The 20,185-nt window shown below is 32.4% G+C and overlaps 1 protein-coding gene across 1 annotated transcript in view; it reads left to right on the top strand.

Annotated features, from left to right (window-relative positions):
* The first annotated feature begins 715 nt into the window (after positions 1 to 715).
* Positions 716 to 20,185, top strand: part of LOC129220860 (collagen alpha-1(I) chain-like) — a 176,440-nt gene continuing 156,970 nt past the window's right edge. Inside the window, exons 1-2 of the mRNA XM_054855291.1 lie at positions 716 to 742; positions 4,407 to 4,467. Coding sequence (XP_054711266.1) covers positions 716 to 742; positions 4,407 to 4,467 — 88 coding nt within the window. The remainder of the gene's footprint in view (positions 743 to 4,406; positions 4,468 to 20,185) is intronic.

Raw genomic sequence — 20,185 nt, 5'->3', positions numbered from 1 at the left:
TATTATTGTACTTAAGAATCCCACTATGTATAAGAAATTCATTTAACTTTTCATTCAAGAGCTTAACAATAATTAAGTCAGAAATTCTACCGTTTATTGTGAAAATTGAAATCTAAAAAAATATTTAAAAAATGCATAAATATTAAGTTATACAAGATAGTTAGCATCCTCAATTAGTTTTCCAAGCAAGTTTTTTCAGTAATGTAATAATTTTTTATCTATATTATTTATGCGTTCAAATACTGATTGCTGATTTTCTTTCCTTTTTAGGAAGGTGGTGAAGGCAGAGGTGACGTTGGAATTGATGATACCGATGTAAGTGATGTTTTTTTTTTTTTTTTTTGAGTTATTCTGGATTGTGGGTTTTTTAAATTTTAGAGGTATTTTTGGCTTGAGAAAGGTGAAATTTCATCATAAAACGAAACTAATTTTTATAGAATACAATTGGAAGTGATGTCATGGATTGGTTGCCATTTGGTAGTATCCAGTCAAATTCAGCACCAATTATGAGATGACGATTTTAGTGTCAGCTTAGCGGTATGGCGATACTTAGCAAAATTTCTCAAGATTCCTTTGTTAAATAATTAATAAAATTTCGATCGACAATCACCTGCAAAAGCAGGTACTGCCTATAATCTAGTCGTTCTTCTGTTAATAAAATGCAGTAGAAACCCGATTATTCGAACTCTATTAACCGAAACCTCATTTAACCGACATGGGTTTTCTTGGATTTTATTTATTGGTAAGTAAAAAAATATTACTTTAATGTTAACGAATGCAACCATTTCTATTGTAGGAAAAGAATTCCTTGTGCATTTCTATTGCCTCTATTCCTCAGCCTATCAGTCAATTTCTTGAACACTGCAAATAATTCCAGTTTTTAAAATGCTGTAAAATTCGAAAGTGTTCAAATGAAAACGTAATATTTTCGTAATAAGTAATTATTTTTTCATTACGTGTTCATGTTTAAAACCAAAGAACAAAAAAATGAAGTTGACTGCATAATAAAACAATAAATAATAAAGTTAACTGTATTATATCTTATTAAATTTACACTGCACTTTCTGGTTTGATATTATTTATTGAACATATCTATTGTCTTTAATTATAGTAGTATAATTCAACATTTTATTTAGTAGTTATTTGACAACTAATTCCGTGTTTAAATAACGAGGTAAAACTTAAACGGTCTCTTAACAGCCTGCTTGAGTATTCCTATTTTATCCAAAAATGTCGATTTACCGACGATGGTTTAGTCGCAATCAATCCGGTTAATCGAGACGATAATGTATTGATTTTTACGTTATGTATTTTATGGAGTTAATTCCTATCCATTGAAAACTAGATTAGATGCACATTAGCACATTTTGACTATTACTGATATTGTACATGAATTGACTTTTAAATATCCTAATATCAGATACTACATTTCATTGATGATCAATTTTTCCCAAAGAACTGTCCAATTCAAACCATCTCACTAACCCACAGCGAGCCTGAAATCAAGATCGCAATATTTTGACCCTAACATCATAATCAGACTTTTATCCATCATCCGAATCCGTCAAGCAAGAACAACCATCTCTCAGATACGATCAAAAATCACACATATCAGTTCCAACCGCACCTCTTGCATTCGACAAATCTACAATTACGGTAACAGTATCCCCCCATTGCGGACGTTTGCATTGCGGATCCTATTAAGTCGCAATTTGTGTAATGATACCTCATCGTCTTCCAAGTTCCGCCATTGTACACCGTAACTGGGAATTGGAGTTCGTTTCTAATTGCCGTAACAATGTCTCTGCTTTTGTCTTTAGGGGAACAAAGGTTCATTCAGAATAGAACTTGGTAGTACGGCAAGTCTCTTAGTAAACCCCGACTTGTTGCTTTGTTCGAAATTATAAATGGCCTTAAGAGCAAAACAGCCCTTTGTTGAGTCTTGAAAAAGGAGAGCGACTGTTGTTTGTTGTGTTTGTTTTAAGCCTACGCAAACGTTTAGCAATTAGTTTTAATTATAAATTTTATGTAATTACCTACTGAGTTAGTGTCATTTTTATAAAGTGTGCCGTTAAAAGCTTTTAGGGTTATAATTAGAGCTGAACTTGTTAATGAGCAAAGTTTTTCTTTTTCTAAAACATTTCGGTATTTCTGAATAGTGCGTTTCATTTCAAAAAAAAAAAAAAAAATACATTGTAATTTATTAATTTACTGAAGCAAAAAAAATCTCTCACCACTAGAAAACAGTAAAGAACGTAGCACTAATTGAAAAGTGACGTTTAAAATAACGAGTTACTCTTGCGGAAATTCTAAGAGGATTTAATTCTCTCATATCACAACCTGTTATCTCATTTTATTTTATTTTAAATGTAATTCACCATATATAACTCAATTTACTATACTAAAGCCAGCTCCTGGTTTATTGCGGAAACTCACTGCTTTTTAGCAAAGATTTTACCTTTAACTTCATTTGAACCGCATCATATTGTACGGACTTGCTAGTGCGATAAATTAATTTTTGCCCCCCCCCCCCCCCCTTCCTCCAGGTTGATGTAAATCTCAGCTTTAATGGGAGGACATTTGTATTTAGCTCGGTTATTGACTATTTCATACCGATCTTCCGTAACAAGTTCGTTCATAACAAGGACGAAACTGCAGTCTCTGGATATCACAACAGGGCTGACGGTACATCCAGGTAGATGCTATGTTTTACAAAATTTTTGTCCGGCCAAAAAAGAGGTCGGCTTAGCTTTTATTCAAAATTCATTAAGTTTATTTTTTAAAGGAAATTTGCAATCGATTTACATAAATATTATATAATTTTAGAATAATAAACCAATATTTAAGGGAATAGCGTTCCCCCCTCAACGACAACACTGCATAATATTTTCGTTACTGTGAAAGATCCGAATTGGAGTTTGTCGACTTTCACTGATATTTCAACAGAGATATTCGGTCTTTCGCCGATATATTTGCTAGGTGAATGTTGATGGTTACCAGCGATTGTCGACAGTTACCGGGTTTTGGGCATATGGGGGGGGGCCGATAACGTATTACTAACTCCTTTGTGCAAATTAATGAAAAACAAAAAGAAATTCGTTCAGACTCCAACAGTCTGCTCTGAACTACTGAGTAGTTTATACTAACACCATCGTCACGCTTGTCTTTTGTAAGCCAAAAAATACTCTTAAAGGATTATTTTAACTACTAGAAAATCACCCGTCAAGGTATGACGGGTGAAAATTGTTTCTACGTTTGAGCGAAGCAATTGCCTGTTTTGTGATATTTTGATGGTTGAAATTTTAACCCTAACTCTAGTGGGGGACTTAGTCCTCAACTCCAGTAGATAGCGTTCATTTTTTACTATTTTTTTTTCTTTTTTCTCCTAACATGATAGTATTACTATTAAAGCAGTTAAGTTACCGGATCCAGTTCAGTCTTTTCAAAATAAAGCATTTCCCGGCATGTTAAATATTACCTAAACATATTATCAAATTATTATGCCGTGTAGCAAGTTTCATTGTTGGTGATGTCAGGAGCGTTACTAGATTAGTAAATTCGCTATTATGAAGATTTCCAATTAAAAATGCACTGACTCTGTCACTTCTTGCACGCTTTTGGCCACCATGGTTTTTACAACGAAATAAAATTGAACCTGTCTCATTTCATGGACTGCACCCGTCCTTACTTTCCATTTTGAAACATAGTCAAGTTAGGTAAGATTAGTGTAATCATAGATGATCGTCTTTCGAAAGATTGAGATTCTAGTTTAAAATAGCAAAAGCAAGCACTTTCAAATCGTGCACTGAAGACACTACTAACAAGCACGCACGGGCGGGATGAAAAGCAAAACGTTTTGTTTTAGTGTAGTGTTATGACAAACAACACATATTAACCTGCACAATGACATATGAGGCAGTGAGAAGCAAAAGGATGTAAAAGTTTTGAATGAAACGTGTTTAAAGATAAGGTTCTAGGTAGGTTTTCATTGAAGTTTTTCTAAATCATGCTGAATAGCAGCACCTACCCGGGCTACTAGTACTATCTCTTGTCCCATGACAGAGGCGAGGTTCACCTGCCATTTGTACTGATTATCTCCAAATTTTTAATTTTGCCACTTACATCCCTTTGCTTCTCACTGCCTCATATGTGAGTGAAAAAGCGGTATGCTAGTAGGTTGGTCTAATTCTACTCTCCTTATATACTTGTAGCTACGCCAATATCAGCCAAAAAAAAATCAAACTTTCTCTTTTGTTCACATTAATTCTCCCAAGGTTGTATTCTTGTATACGTACATAACTCCAATACCTATGTACTGTTTCATCAGTTCTGTTTTTAATTCACTTAACAATAGCAATTGCGTAAAAAATGACTTTTTAATTATCTGTGTAATTTCTTTTTTGCAGGTGAGAGATGATGATGACTTTCCTCCATTCTCGTCTGAAGCTCCAGGTAAAGCAGATCAAGGTAAGATGAACCAAACACAAAACTTAATTGCGCAGGACACATCGTTGAGGAAAATGAATTCTTGGACTAAGGGCTTTCTAATTTTATAAATACGTATTTAATTGAAATGTTGTTATTTAATTGAAATTGTTCCATGAAACTTATCTGCTATCCCTCGATGCTTTATCTCATTTTATTTATTTATCCTATTTATTTATTTGCTCTCCCCCCCCCCTTTTTTTTTATCCCTTCAATGTTTACTGGCGTATTGTACAAGAGAACGGTTCTTTATTTTTATTCAGAGTTGCTTTAAGTTTGAAAAAACGAAATGAATTTTTAAAAATGAAATAAAATGTATATTACATTTTTTCAAATGTTTGTTTTTAACATCGGTAAATCTCTTAGTAACCCGCAGATGCGTTAATTTAAGAAGCTTTACACTGAAGAATATTTTTTTTTCTAAATTAAGATTTCGTAATATGGATGACTAGATATTTTTAGCAATCCAAAGTGCAGTTTATGTAATTAAAAACTGAACGCCATCTATTTCAGAACTTCAGCAATCTGGGATATTTTTTAGAATATCAATTTATTTATCTAAATTAATTATCCATTATCTGATACTTAGTAATGATTCACTACTGTAGTTAAGATTTTGTTATTCATTCCGTCGGTTAATCTGTGTACCACAATTATCTAATAACAGAAACGTATTTTTTTTTAATTCAAAAATAAGAGATAAATTTGTTTCGAAATAAATTTTCAGATAAAAGGAAACAACCAACGTTTGAAGCAAAAATTACAGATTAATGCATTCACGTGTTTCGGGGTTTCAAGGAACCCCTTTTGCAGTGCAAGATAGTGAACTTTTGAATGTAAAGACTTATTGTGTGGATGGTGAGATATTTTTACAATAGATGATCTCTTTGTTCTAGAAACTTTCTCAAGATGTAGCGAACGCATTGCTTGGGTGCATTTTGGTTTTTGGGGAGGCAATTTAAAGATAAACTAATTGTTTTACATATTATTGTATGAACATTTTGTTTAAAATTATATATTGTTTAAAAGTTTTTTTATGACCAAATGAATGGCCATCCTTCCGTTAAAAAAATGTTTTGGACAGTATGTATTAATCCTTAATTTTTATAAGAAAATACATTATTTATGCGGTGATCTACGGTCGAAAAGGATTAGAAACATATTTTTAGACACTAAATACAGCATCTCTGATTTGACTTAATCATGAAAACTTTTATTGCGGTACTTCTTTTTAATCTAAGTCGAAAAATGTAAATTTGTTCCCGAAATGAAGAATTAAACTAAATGAATTTTGTAGTAACTAGTTCAAACAAATTAGTTTATAGAGTTACAATTTTTGAAACTTAAAGTAACTGCATTTGAATTTCACAAATGAATTCCTTTTTGAAACTCAAAAGTAAGAATGCAACATTCATTTCTAAAGAAATATTCTGCTTGGCTATCTGATGAAGCACTATTTCGTCAATCACAAGTGTTTTTGATCTAATTATTAATGGCGTTCGTTCAACTAAAGCTTACCCTTTCTGCGTCGAGTTTAAAATATCACAAATGCTTCCTTTTTTAAAGCTCAGAAATGAAAAATATTCCATTTATTTCCAAATAAATTTTAAATTTTTCATCGATGACAAGTTTTCCATTTGATCTAATATGTCGTTAGCAAAGTCAAAACCTAATTTGGTTTCTTATTTTAGAAAATATTTATTAATTGATGAAATGTTTCATTTGGTTGCCTTTGAAAACTAAAGATATCTTGGCATTTAAATTTCGGAGATATTTTAATTGTTTGTTCATATTATCATGGGACAAAAAGCGCTTTACTCAAAAAACTGCAGTTTTTTCTCTGTAATAGACAGTCGAGTTTTATTCCAATCAATTAAAAGGTATCTTAGATTTGAAAGCTTTCTTCACTACTAATTTGAAATTCAGTTTTGATTTTGTCTGAAGGTGCAAGAAATAATACGTTTAAGCGTAATAATAATGTGTGTTGTGCGTAATAATAATAATTTTTGCGTTACATCAATTATTCTACACTGTTATAACCAGGGGTTACCGACGAGTGAATATATTCCCCCTAAGGTGAAAGCATGGTGCCCAAGGGTGCCATGCTAGTCAGGAAATAGAGCAGGGTTAGGAAAACAGCAGACAATCGCAGACAGGGGTGCCAAAACAGCAAGCAATCACTAAATGACTCGCTGGCGCATGCGCTTCCAGCATACATTCACCATTCAACCACTTCAATATGGCGGTCGAATGATAAGTTGCATCTGTGTGTGGCCTTCTATGTCTTTCACATTGAATGAAGTACACTATTGGATTAAATCTCAACTTTTCTAGGATAATTCTTTAAAATAACAAGTAAGTACAGCTTTTGATTACTTTGTAGCTTTTAGGGCTTTCAAACATAGTTAAAAGTACGTTTACTGCTTTTCAGTTACTGTTAATCCGTTACGGTACCGTAGTACCGTTAGTTTAGTTTCAGTTTATCGTTACTGTCGTGAAAATTCCATCATTCAAAATGCTACTAAATATATCTATCATTATTTTCTTGAGTACTCGATAAGCAACATTTAATCACTAAAATAATAACCGCAATAAGAATTATCAATAATCAACAAGTGAGAACCTAAATAAAAATGATTCTTGTGCTTCGTATATTACTACAAAACAGCAAGCGCAAAAAATAAAAAAGAAGTCTCTCTCCGTAGGGTCAGGTGGGGTAAAATGGGTAGTCAAAATATATGGTTTTAAAAACAAAATATTTTAAATTAAATTTGCATTTTCTTGAGTGGGACATTATACTTGGCTGTTCTGAGTTCTGTTTCGCAAAATACATATTTCCAATAGATTATTTTTTAGTGAGAGGTAACACTTTAAATTGAAGTAGATAAATTCAAGCCGCATGTTGTCTGCTTAAACTTCTATCTCCAGCTCCTGATTTTTGAGAAATTTTTATTACTATGTCATAATATCTTTAGTTGGACATTTTTGTTGCTGCTTCAACTTACAGGGAAGAAAAAAACGATTTTTTTCTATTTTTAATCTCATGTTACAAATCCTGTAAATAGTAATTATTGTAGTAACGTAACCTGTAAATAGTTTCCCGTAATGAATATACAACCCCTTTTTCATATGGCTAAAATATACGACCCCTATTCCCTTTTTGTTCATTGATAAAATTTGATAACGGTCAACGCATTTCGAGAAGCGTGTGGAATATTTGAGAAAATTCTTTTCGGTGTATTTAAGCCGTTAGCGATGGATAAACAGTTAGTTTCGATTCAGATTTCGAACTGAGTGTGTGTATTAGCTCTGTTTATAGCGAGGCATTTCGCTGTGTTGTTTTCGTATTTGGAAGTAAATACGTGTGTAAACGTTGAGTTTACGGTGTTGCGTGATAATTGCTTAATTGCTGATGAATAATTTTGCAGTTGTTGACGATCTTTCCTGTACATAGTGTAAATAAATTTCCTGTGCTTTTATCAAGAACTGTGTCTTCATTTCAAGAAAGTGGAAGTCGCACCGAATCCGTAACACTCATATTTTGAAAATGGGGTAAAATGGGTATATGGTTAGGCTTATCATTCCAGCAAGTTGTTTTAAAAGTTACAACAGTATATTTTCCTTTACATGAATATTAATGCATTTGTGGTTAATTTAAAATGATTGAAACATAAAAGTATGCAATGCCATGACTTTATGAAATAAACTTCGCTCCATCATAACAAATAAAAAGAAGCCAGCGGTATACTTATTGTACAGTTTTTTTGCACTCGCGCGCAAAATAACAATTTCCTCAGAATATGCTAGGCCCAGCCTGTAGTTGGTCGTCACATTTGTATTTGATTGCAATCAGATGCTACCAATTTCTCTAATGTACTTTCAAATTCTCAGAACACATCCTAGTTTAAATCCGAAAATTATACCTCACAAAACACAATTTCGTCACCTTATAAAGATTTGAAAAGTGCAATATTGTCTGCAATTTCAACAAGAGCTTCAGATTTGACAACTACCTGCATGAGTTATTTAAAACAACTTAAATGTATGCTGCAAATACAGGAATTATTGACAAAGGTGTTTCAGAAAGGCTAAGAGTTGAAAGTGAAAAAAATAATTAATTAAAAAACATGAAAATAAAAAATAGTGGAAAAAGAAAGTCCATTCAGAGGAAGTATATGGAATAGAAACTGCTAAAAATATGCTTATGAAGCAAAGTTTAACCACAGGTGTCTGGGTATAAATATTGTACTTAGAAGAAACAAGCAAGAAAGAATTGACGACAAATATATGGCTGTTGAGAAAAATATTACAAGATGAAATATTTTTAAAAAATCCAAGATGGGGGATTTTTTTTTCCTGATGTAGACAACATGATTTCATTAAAAAAACATCAAATAATACAACAAATTAATGAGCCACAAGTTAACAATAGATGCCATTACTTTTTTTAAAGAATGACAAGTATGGATATCGTGCATGAAAGAAACCTCATTAATATTTTATCAAATTTACTGTTTGCACTATTTTTTTAAAATTAAATTATAAAATTTTGTTAACCGACTCTTAAATCTATATTATCACACTGCATTGAACAAATAGTATGCTTATTTATCACTTCTTAGACTTCAATACCCATTTTACGCCACAGGCTACCCATTTTCACCTGCATGGGGTGAAATGGGTATAGAAAACATATAGTCATAAACACTCCTCTCAAAAATAAATTTGTATCAAATTATGTGTGAAAATCATTTAATTCTACTCTCAACATATGTAATGTACACATAAAACATAAAAAATTAGAAACAAAATATTTTGACAAAAATATTTGAGTCAAAATCCAAAAGTAGGCAATTTTATACCCATTTTACCCCACCTGACCCTATAGCTTTTTTTTTTTTTTGCTTTTTCTTTCAAGTGTTTGAATCATTTCCTGTTAGCGATTAATATTTCGATAGCGTTAGGAATTTCTTTAGGATTTTAAACCGGCGAAAAATTTCATGTGCATTTTATTTTACTGTTACTCTTGATTGAAATTTTGAACGTTCGAGAAACGATTTTGTTTTTCCGTAACTTTTATTTCCCGGGATATTTTTTGCTCTTCATGTAAATAATTCATAAGTACCTATACACTTTACTTTCGGTGCGGTTATTTCTCACAAATGATCATTAACTTAACTATGATTATTGAAATAATTACTCGTCTTTAGCTTTAAATATATTTGTGAACCCTCTTTGATACCAAGTAAAGTGGGGAGATATTTATTGTTTTATTCATTTTTAATATTACTTTGTAAAAAAAATAAATAAATAAATGAAAACTCATCAGTACGCAGAATTTTTTTTCACAAGTTTTTAACAGCCGAGTGTTATTATAATTACTATTATTATTTATTTTATTTATTTTTAAGAAAAGGATAAAAATTTCACAGGACCGCAATGTTTTTCATTTGTTTTTACCGACCCGTGGGTCAAAAGAGGTTGAGAAACACTGATGTAGAGAATGATCAGATGAATTAAAGCAATGAGCACTTCTTAACTATGTTGAAAACTCTGAAATATGATCAAATGCTGTAATTACAAGTTTTAATCATTTCCAGTACTGAGTTCATGCAATGTGAAAAACGTCCAAAACGTAGAATATCATAAATCAAAAAAAAAAAAAAAAAAAAAGAATTATACAACTGTATTCAAAACGCACACAATCGGGGGAGGGAGGAGGAGGATCTACAGTAAGGGTGCCATTTCTCTCTCCGAAGGTTCATTCTTTTCACCCCAGCTGCCTATTTTTTAAAAGGTGCCTCTTTTTCACCCTAGTTAGAGGTGCTATTTCGGTTCCGTATTGGGTGCCGCTGGTGAACAAGCGTTTCACCCCTGAAAGGTGCCGAATGTAACCTGTAGTTTTAACAGTGTATGGCATTTGCGAATAACTGTGCATTTGTCTAAATGTACAAGAAATGATATATTCCTATTGACATTGAGTTTTGTCCTCCAGTGGTTCTGTGTTGTAAAAAAAAATCATTCCATGATATTGAGGAACTCCAACTTCTTTCGTTTCGGCTTTTTAATTTCATCACTTTTATCAAATTTTATGGCATCTACGAATCGTTGTAAATTTGTCTGAATGTGCAAACAATACTACCTTTCTTTTGTTATTGCAGTTTGTCTTCCACTGGTTCTGCTGTTAAAAAATCATTTAATGGTATTGAGAAACGCAAACTGCTTATTTTTCGGCCTTTTAATTTCGTCACTTATATCAATCATTTTATGGCATCTGCGCATAGTATCTTCCTTTCCCATCAAAACCTCATTTGCAAGGGCGAAATAACTATTGTGCTCTCTGAGGAAATTTTAAACGCTTTAAAAAAATTCCAAAATACGAACTTAGGAAAGAGAGAGAAAAGAATATTTCAATTGCAATTAGCATTATTTTCTTTCATACCCTCTTAAATTTCCTCATTTATTTTTCCCCCAAGTCCAATGTGTAGATTGAAATCGCTTTATTTTCGTATGGATGATGAAAGGCAAGAAAGCAAATGAACCGGATATGGTATCGTGTAAGGTACAGCGCATTCCTTTTCCATCAAACAAGCCTTAATCATTCCTCTTTCTTTTGTCTAAGCCTTGAATTCAATCGTTTCATTCATTATCCCATGAAATCATAGGAGGAACTGAATTTCATGAATAAAATCTCATTCATTTAAGTTTCTTTTCTCTGTCTCTCTCACTTTTCTTTCCGCAATCTTTAATTTCCTCTTGTGCTTGGTGTTGTCTTCTCTCTTTAACTGATGTTTATACAAAAGCGAAAAAAAAATCTCCTTGAAATTAATTTTATCTTAATTTCATGGATTACACAACTGCTCACACCCTTTAATATAAGATTCTTTGCAATTTAGCTAATTAAAGTATGTTTTATTATGCTTGTTTCCGTTCATCATTAATTTTCATACTCATTTTTTCTGTGGTTTTTTTTTCCATTTTATTCATAATAATAGGCTTATTTATTTAGTTACTTTAAGGTGAAAAATAATAGTAGGAATGAACTTTTACAACAGTTTGCTTTATAATTCGTTATATCGCACTATTAGATGAAACTCTAATGGGACAGTTCAAAAAGTACTAGTTGATTTTTCTCAGATTTTGATTTTTTTCTCAGGTTTGAAACTCAGACATTTTTTCCTGACAACCGTAGGCCGCAATTTTTTATTGGAATTACTGTAAGGTAGGGGCGCAAACTCTCGTTTAACAATCTTGCGATCCTTGGACAAGAAATGAAGTTTGTTCAAATCAGCTACTTTAACACTCGTGAACGTTGACTTAATACCAGAACATCAGAGTTGTAGTCGAAGAGTCGAAGTTGGTCCGATTTTAAACTAAAGGAGTCGAAGTCGAAACTTTAAAGTACCAAGAGTCGGAGTCGGTCATTTTCCCTCAAAGTAAGCAACTCTGCCAGCGCTTGAGGAGTTTGAATCGGACTGGTTTGGGGGTAAAGAAGTTGGAATCAGAGTCAAAGGTTCTAAAATTTCCGAAGTTGGTCATTTTCCGTCTGACTTAGCATTTCTGTTTCTTACCAGTGTCATGAACTGTATTCTCCTTAATCCTTAATGTAATAATAAATTGATATGAACCTGACTTGGGTTGGTTTCTACCTTGCTTTCTCACAAGCTAGAGTTTTTTTCAAGATATTACTTTGTTGTCTATTGTGATAAGACTGATATTCAAAATGATAAGAGGCATTTTGCAATGTAACTTTTTTCTAGGTTTAGAGGTGCCAATTCGGTAACAAAACCATTTTTTCGAAAACGCGCTTGTTTTTTATACAGGATGAATCTGAAAAATGGGCAAACTTTTAAAAGATGATTGAGTAGAATTATAAGATCAGCATTTCACAGTCGAAAATACTTTCATCATGCGGTAGAGGGTGTTCCACAGGAATCTAGAAGAGCAGTAAAAGTTTTCCCTTTAGGTATTAAATGCATAAAATCAGCTTGTTTTAACACGTTCATAACATTTCTCTTGAAAATTACAAATTGTAAGAAACAAAACCTCAAGAGAGCAATAAAACAAATTGTCTTTTTGATATTTATTTATTTATTTATTTTATAGCGTTGCAAACTCAAGACTTTTTGTGCATTAAAAACAGGGGTTTCTGGCAACCCCAAATAATGTGTATGCAACAATGTTAAAATTTTTGCTTCACTAACGTTGGTTTTATTATCTTAAAATACTTTTTCCATTGTTTGCATTGCTACTCTAAGAGAAAACTTCTACTCCACCGAACACCAGTAGAATACCTTCTATCACAATCCGAAGCATCTTTTTGTAGTGTATCATCTTTTAAGCTTTTGGCCCACCCTTTTAGATTCACACGGCATCACGTCTATTTCTATTTATAATTTCCATTAATAACCTCATTAAAACTCACTAAACCTAGTACTTCTTGACGACTTTGGGCTCCAACGAAAACAAAAAAAAAACGAGGTGTCTGATCATTTAAATCAAACGCACCCTGAACTAATAAATTGTTGCTACCTTGTCATCTATTGAAGAAAGCTCTCTGTTTTTCCCTGAACTGGAGCCAATTCGCTTTCCAACTTCAGGGCTAGCTAAATTTTTTCTTGTCACGAAACATAATTAGTGAATCGCTTGCTCCTTCCTGACAAGTGCATATTGTTTTCTCATTGTGTCTTTGTTTCTATTGGTACTATATTCCTTAGCGCATCTACCCACACTATAGCCTTTCTACGGACAATCGGACATTTTGTATCCTACTTGACATATAGTATATTTCGTTAAAAATAATAATTTAAAAAAGATAATACGGAAAATTTTGGTGTCATAAGAAATCAAACACATGTAAAATTTCTTAAGCAAAAGATGTGTTCGTTACCTTTTAAAACTATTAATTTAATTAATTTTAATATATTAACTGTCGCGTGCGGGATAAAACGGCGACTTTACCGTGGAATGCGGAATCTTATATAATTAAAAACTGAGTGTATGTATCTATGTATGTATGTATGTCCAAGTTACTTCTCCCGAACGCCAATGAACTGGCCATCGAACCAGGCATCGATAGATTCCTAATTTTCCCATCTTTATGTTTTGCTATTTAACATAATCCTCTAATAATAATTAGCGAATATACCAATTAAAAACTATTAATTATGACACTTAAATTTCGAAAATTTCACTTTTTTTTTCAATCCTGATTGTTAAACACGCATCATTTGACATGACTTTTATTCTCGAGGTAGACTGTGCAAAGCTGGGCGAAGCAGCTAGTATCTTAAGAAAATTTTGTCCTGAAATCGTTTTTCATACATCTGGACATATTCCACTAGTAAATGACTAAATGAAAGTACACGAGCTTCTTTCGTTAAAGAAAAACAAAGCTCTAAACTCCCAGTTTTTGTTTTTACTCTTGTAAAAAATTTCACCCGTTTTAAAAACTTAAAAATAATATGTTAAGTAAGTAAAAAATAGCGGAATAATAAAGCGTATAGTGTATGTAGCAGAAATTTCTGCTATTATAGGAAACTAAAAGCATGTTTAAATCACTAAAAAGTTTCCGAAGATTATCTAACTCTAACAGTCATTATTTTTATTATTCAGTATACAGTACAGAATCTTTAAAAAGAAATTTTGTTTACATTTCATTAATGTGAATCTGGTTTGATTTGCATTGACATTTCAAAGGACTTTAAAAGCAGATAGATATTCTGCCAATAATCTACTTGAAACCGGATCAGTACGGGGGAAAATAATTTATTCTTCATATATTTAACTTGGAATCAAACCTATTAGTTAGTAAGCCTGTTAGTTTGCTTTGACTATGTTTCGTCGGTTTAAAAAAAATGAACTGGTTAAAATAAATTAATGAACAACAATAATTTATTTTAACCAGTTTTTTAGTGATATTTTAAGCTATTCTCACTGAAATCTATTAAACAAATCTTTTCTTTTTCTATGGTTTAGAAAACTTCAAGTAAATCGATTTCCAAAACGTATTCATTTTCCAAAAGTTTTAAAGATAATAAATTGTTTATGTACAGATAAACAGTGGTTAGTTCACTAGTTTCGAAAATTTAAAAGAAATGAAGTAAAGGACAAAAGAAAAATGAAGATCAGACAACAAAAACAACCGACATTTGTTCATTACTCGGAGGGCGTTGGGTCTTAAAAAAACATTCGACTTTGAATTATGAAATTGACTGACGTCAGAATAACATAATAACTTGAACAAGAGCTTGTAATTGCATTTCGAATGATTTGAAAGATCTTTTGTCCTACTAATGCAAAGTAAATAAAAAATGGCATGATGTAATTGGCTTGCATAATTGGTCTTCTTGCATCCATCTCCATCAAGTTAGGTTTTGTTTTTTTTTTTTTTTTTAAACACAAATAAATATTTTCCCAGCAATTATTTTCTGGCAGATGAATGGTTTCGTCTTGTTAGGTTTGACCCCGAATTTCGTTGTCCTTTGAAATAAATTGCAATGAAAATGTCAGATTAGATCAGCCATTGCTCTAAAGTACTTGATATATCAACTATCTGATGTCAGTTTGGTAATTTGTGTACATGTTTAATTCAAACATCTGTTATTTGCATCTTGTGTGTTCTGTAATCATTTTAAAAACCGAATATGATAAAAGCTTTGATAAATTTAAAAAGCTTGATGTAAATTCTTCGAACATCTAATTTAAGCAACCCGGAATGTCATTATTCAAATGAAATTTCCTTTACTACTTTTTGAAGCATGTTTATGCTAACGTGGTAATAAACACATGATTTTTAGACCATTGAAACGAGATACAATAGGTGAATAAAATTAAGATTCCAAAAATCTCACCCTACTCGGTATGTTTCGCTTCCGTTGGCTTGTTGCCAATGTTCCGCTGCTTATTTTAATATTTCCCCAGTCGTAGAAATAGTTTACATTATTTTCATTTGTTTGAACATTTTTAGTTGAATTTTCAAGAATTAAACTATAATCATAGCGAAAAACAATTTTGTAAGGAATAAATGTAACAATTTGTAAAATTGAACGCTTGTTTTGCAATACATAGCTTGAATCATTTTAGAAGATCATTTAGAATATTTGGGACCCTTAAAGAACGTAATATATGTGATTTAGTTAAGTATGTAATTGCAAGAGCAACTCCAGGGCCAGGCGATCCCCCTCGGTCACCGGGGAGCGGCGTCTATTCATTATTACTGATTACTGTCGTGAAAAATATAAGGGTTGCCCAAATGAAAAGTGGACAGGTTGAATAAAAATAAAGCTTTTAATATAAATCAAAACAAATCACCATGGGCGTTGAAACACAGGTCTCAGCGTTGTGGCAGCAGGTCAATTCCTTTGCTGTAGGAAGATTGGGGCTGATTCCTGAAGAAATTCTGCACGGCTTCCTTCACTTCATCGTCCGAATAGAAGCGTTTCTTCTGTAATGCTCTCTTAAGTGGCCCAAAAGATGTAGAAGTCACAGGGCGACAAGTCCGGACTATAGGGGGGAGGAGTGATCCAAAACTTCCCAAAGGAATTGGTTAAGGTACCATTTAGGGTATTATACCGCAGATTCTTGTGGATGATAGTGTGAACCATTCCTTTACTCAGGTTGAATTCGTCACTGATTTCACGGGTCTTAATCCTTCGATTAGCTCGGATCATTTCATTAACGAATGCAATGGAATCATTGGTGATCGCGATGTTTGCGGGGTTCAAAGGAAAACCTCTGTAACTTGAAAACCTCTCTATCTTGACCACAAATGTACACCAAGTTTGGTTTGGAGTAACGTAAATAACCCTTTGTAAGTTGACCACTTTATTTTTTAAAACTTAATTAAGCATTTTTTTTTTTATTTTGTTATTATTATTTTTACAGCTTTCCATGAATAATTTTAATGCAGGGTTGCCAACGACTCGCAAAAATATCTACACTTCGCAGTTCCGCAAAAAAGTTATCTTGCTCCGGATTTCCCGGTCGAGCGTTTTCAAGCATGGCATAATGTTTATAGCTGTTTTTCTTCTGTTGTTCTATTTGAGATGGCCTTTTGTACTCTGTTCAATAAAAACAGGTGTCAGTAGAAAAGTACAAAGTATTTTCTTCCAGTTGCAATATTTTGTGGCAACACTGGAACTGTGCTTAAGAGTAAAGTTATTTATTTCTGGTGCAAGAGATTAAGAGAAAGAACATTTTCATTTTCAAATGCCTTATTGAACTAGGAGAGTCCAGCTTGTTGCTGTTTGTGTTATAAGTTTTAAATAAAATGGCTTCAAAAAGAAAGTTAGTTGAACTTGAGATTTATAAAAAGTATGAAATATTAAAATTAATTGAAAGGGGGAAAGCAAGAGAAAATTAGCTCACACATATGGAATTTCTAAAACTACTGTGTCTAATATAGTAAGAAAACAAGAGAGAGAAAAACAAAAATATTTGAATAACATTTTCGATTATTGTTTCAAAGTAATGTTAAACAATGAAAGTGAGTTGAATAGAAAAAGTATGTGTGAATTAGTCAAAAAATGCATGATGCAAAAAAATGACAAAAAAAAAAAAAAATAAAATAAATCAGTACTACCCTTTATAAGTTGACCACCTGTCTAAGTTGACCACCAAAGTACTGCACCGCAAGTGGTCAACTTACACAGGTTTCACTGTAGTTCCTTTCGATAAAGTTTCATCTGGTTCAAGACTACATTGTGCCTTTAAAGCTCAAGATTGCCGGGATCCGTTATCTGTGACTGCCGAAATATGGAATCAAAAATTTTGAATTTAAGTGAGCTAGATTTTTTTTTTAATGTGTCGTCACCCCGGACGAATGGTAAGAAATCGAAGCCTGAAGATAATAGTAAGATATGCTACTGTTGTTCTGACGGGACGATATGTCGCTCAGAAACAAATACGGTTTATTTTAATGATCAAATACGAGTTTTAAGCTATCACAGGAAATTGTGTAACATAATTAATGCACGCTTTTTTGATCAAATTAAGAATCCTAAAATTTCGAAAGTTAATGCTTGAAAAAATATCGTGTACTTCGAGGGTTTCTCCCCCTTGTTGCCACCTGCAGCGCGGTGGGCAACCTCGCTTCGCCGTTTACGGCGGCTCTTCTAATCTGTATGCAGCCGATTGGTGTACACTTCCTTTGGAGATGTACTTCGCCCCTTCTCTCCGCCTGCGTCGGTACATTAATTAATGAGCAGTTCATTAGTTTTCAGCGCTTTTGCACTTTTAGGATTCATTCCATTCCCAGTCTTCCTCGCGCCTTGTAACTTAACAATTAAATGGAACCATTCAATTACTTCCGCTTTAAGCAGAAAATAACAGAATTTTTTTAAAAAATACTAAGCACTTTTCATAATGCACTCAAAAGAACAAAATAACATTTCTGAATCAGAAAGGACATAAGTATTCTTGTAGTTTTCAATTATTCCAAGAAAACGACACCACAAACGAAGAAAAGTGCGGCTCAAGTCAGGTAGAGAATTTATTCTTATTATTTGAATTTCAATCATAGATTTAAGTGTTGAAACATGCATATTTTTCCGGGAAAGTTTAATTTGAAATGAATTGAGCCGCACTTTTCTTTGTTTGTGGTGTCGTTTTCTTGGATAATTGAAAACTACAAGAATACTTAAATTGTCCTTTCTGATCCAGAAAAGTTATTTTGTTCTTTTGAGTGCATTATAAAAAGTGCTTGTTATTTTTTAAAAATTCTGTTATTTTAAATTTTTTCGTTTTCAAACAACATTTTTATTTAGCGTTAAGTTGTACTTTAAAATTAAACAAATCATTCAGTGAAATTCCGAAGTCTCTAAGTGGTCAAGTTGCTGAGATATAAGCAAAAAAAAAAATGGTTCACAACTTACAAGTTACTTATGATAAAGATCCTAATATATCTTTACTTAGCCCCGTTATCGATCTTTGGCGTAGGTGAGGATAAAAAGCCTACTATAGCAATGGCATTGAATACATTTTATGTTTGCTTCAGAGAAGCCTTTGTTCACATTTTTCATTATGATTACTGTATTAACATTACTGTTTGCAAGGGAACAAAATTTGTAACAATTGTTTTTATATTTAAACGTTTAACGTGGAAATTACACGAAATTTGCTGTTTTCCATCCTAACCGAATTAACCTTTTTATTTTTCAGCGTTACGTTGTACCTTAAGATTCAGCAAATCATTTAGTGAAATCCAGAAGTCTCTATGTGATCTAAATGCTGGAATATAGCAAAAGCAGGCCTCAGATTACTCCGTGACAATCAGGCCAAGTATAATAAAAGTGCTTAAAAAGAAAGAAATTATAAATAAGAAAAGAGACCCCGACTGAGGCGAGATCAATGTAGCCTCGGGAAAAGAAGTCCCAGAAGTCGAATTTTGCCTCGTGCTAAAAGTGCTTTCCTTCGAGCGGTACAAACGTCCTTGAAAGTAAACATTTTAATTAATATCTCTGCTAAGGAAAGTCGTAGAAAAAAGGAAACCGGCTAAACATGATGTCCGAAAAATTGCAAATCAATGGATACCTGAGTTGATCGCCAATTCGCTGGCGTTCAGAAGAAGTTAGAGTGACATACATCGTAGATAATTGATACGTAGATAATTAAATAGCTCGATTTTTATTATTATAGATACTAAAAATTAATACTTGTAATTCATTTTTCACAAGTTCAATTGATATATAGTTTTTCTCCTGAATCCTTCACAGAGCAAGTATAAGAACTAATCCCACGATGCAATCAAAAAAGTAATATATTCTAATGTAAGTTAGGAATGTTTGAATAACTATTTCGGCCACTAAATCTTCAATGATAAATGGGAATACTATTCTTTCAGAAACATCTGACGATCATGCTGCGTGTAATTTTTAATACTCGTCATAGCCAAAAGCCAACAATTTGTAATTACTTAAAAGTTTAAATGTTGATCCTTTCAATCAGGCTTGGAGTCAATTACAATAAAATAAAATTGATTACGAGCATGAAAAATAAGAGATTACAATTCAATTAATATTATAATCCTTTGCCAAAAGTAATTACGATTGCAGCAACGACTACAGCTGTCGAAATCAGTAATCAATTGCGATTAGGGTATGCCGATTACAATTTTGCTTACGATTACAGAAATTATCAAAAAATTCGTTTTACGTGTATGAAAATATGTACATCAATTACTCTCTGCAGCACCAACGTCATAACTCAAAGAATCATCTCATTCTATGGAGATGATTGCAATGATTATTGCAATTATCCTGTAGTATTAACTTGGAAATAATAATGTCGTAATCAAAAAATGTCGAAAATGCCAATAATAGCCCCTATTGAATGTATATCATTGAAATGATTAAACAGTTTAATAATATTTTCTTACTCACAAGAATAATATTCTGTTACAATCTAAAAGTTCTTGGCCATACATCCTACTATTTTCTGCGTCTATAAAAGTAATCTATAGCTCTTTTCAAGCTTTTTATTTTCCCACATATTACCTACGGACAACAAATTATGTCTGCTGTCAACTATTGAAGCAATATGCGTTTATAAAACATATTTGGGTGTCTCCCTCTGTTGCGGTATTCCCTTTTTCTCGCAAGAAGAAGAAAAAACATTTCAAAAAAAAAAAAAAAAATGCACGAGTCAGTCATAAAATAAAACTTTTGTGTTTGCGGTTTTTTTAAACACTTTGCAGCCCAAT

Source organism: Uloborus diversus, chromosome 4 (assembly GCF_026930045.1).
Source record: "Uloborus diversus isolate 005 chromosome 4, Udiv.v.3.1, whole genome shotgun sequence".
NCBI lineage: Eukaryota > Metazoa > Arthropoda > Arachnida > Araneae > Uloboridae > Uloborus > Uloborus diversus.
The sequence above is the reverse complement of the archived record's forward strand: the minus strand, read 5'-3'. Positions and strand labels throughout refer to the sequence as shown.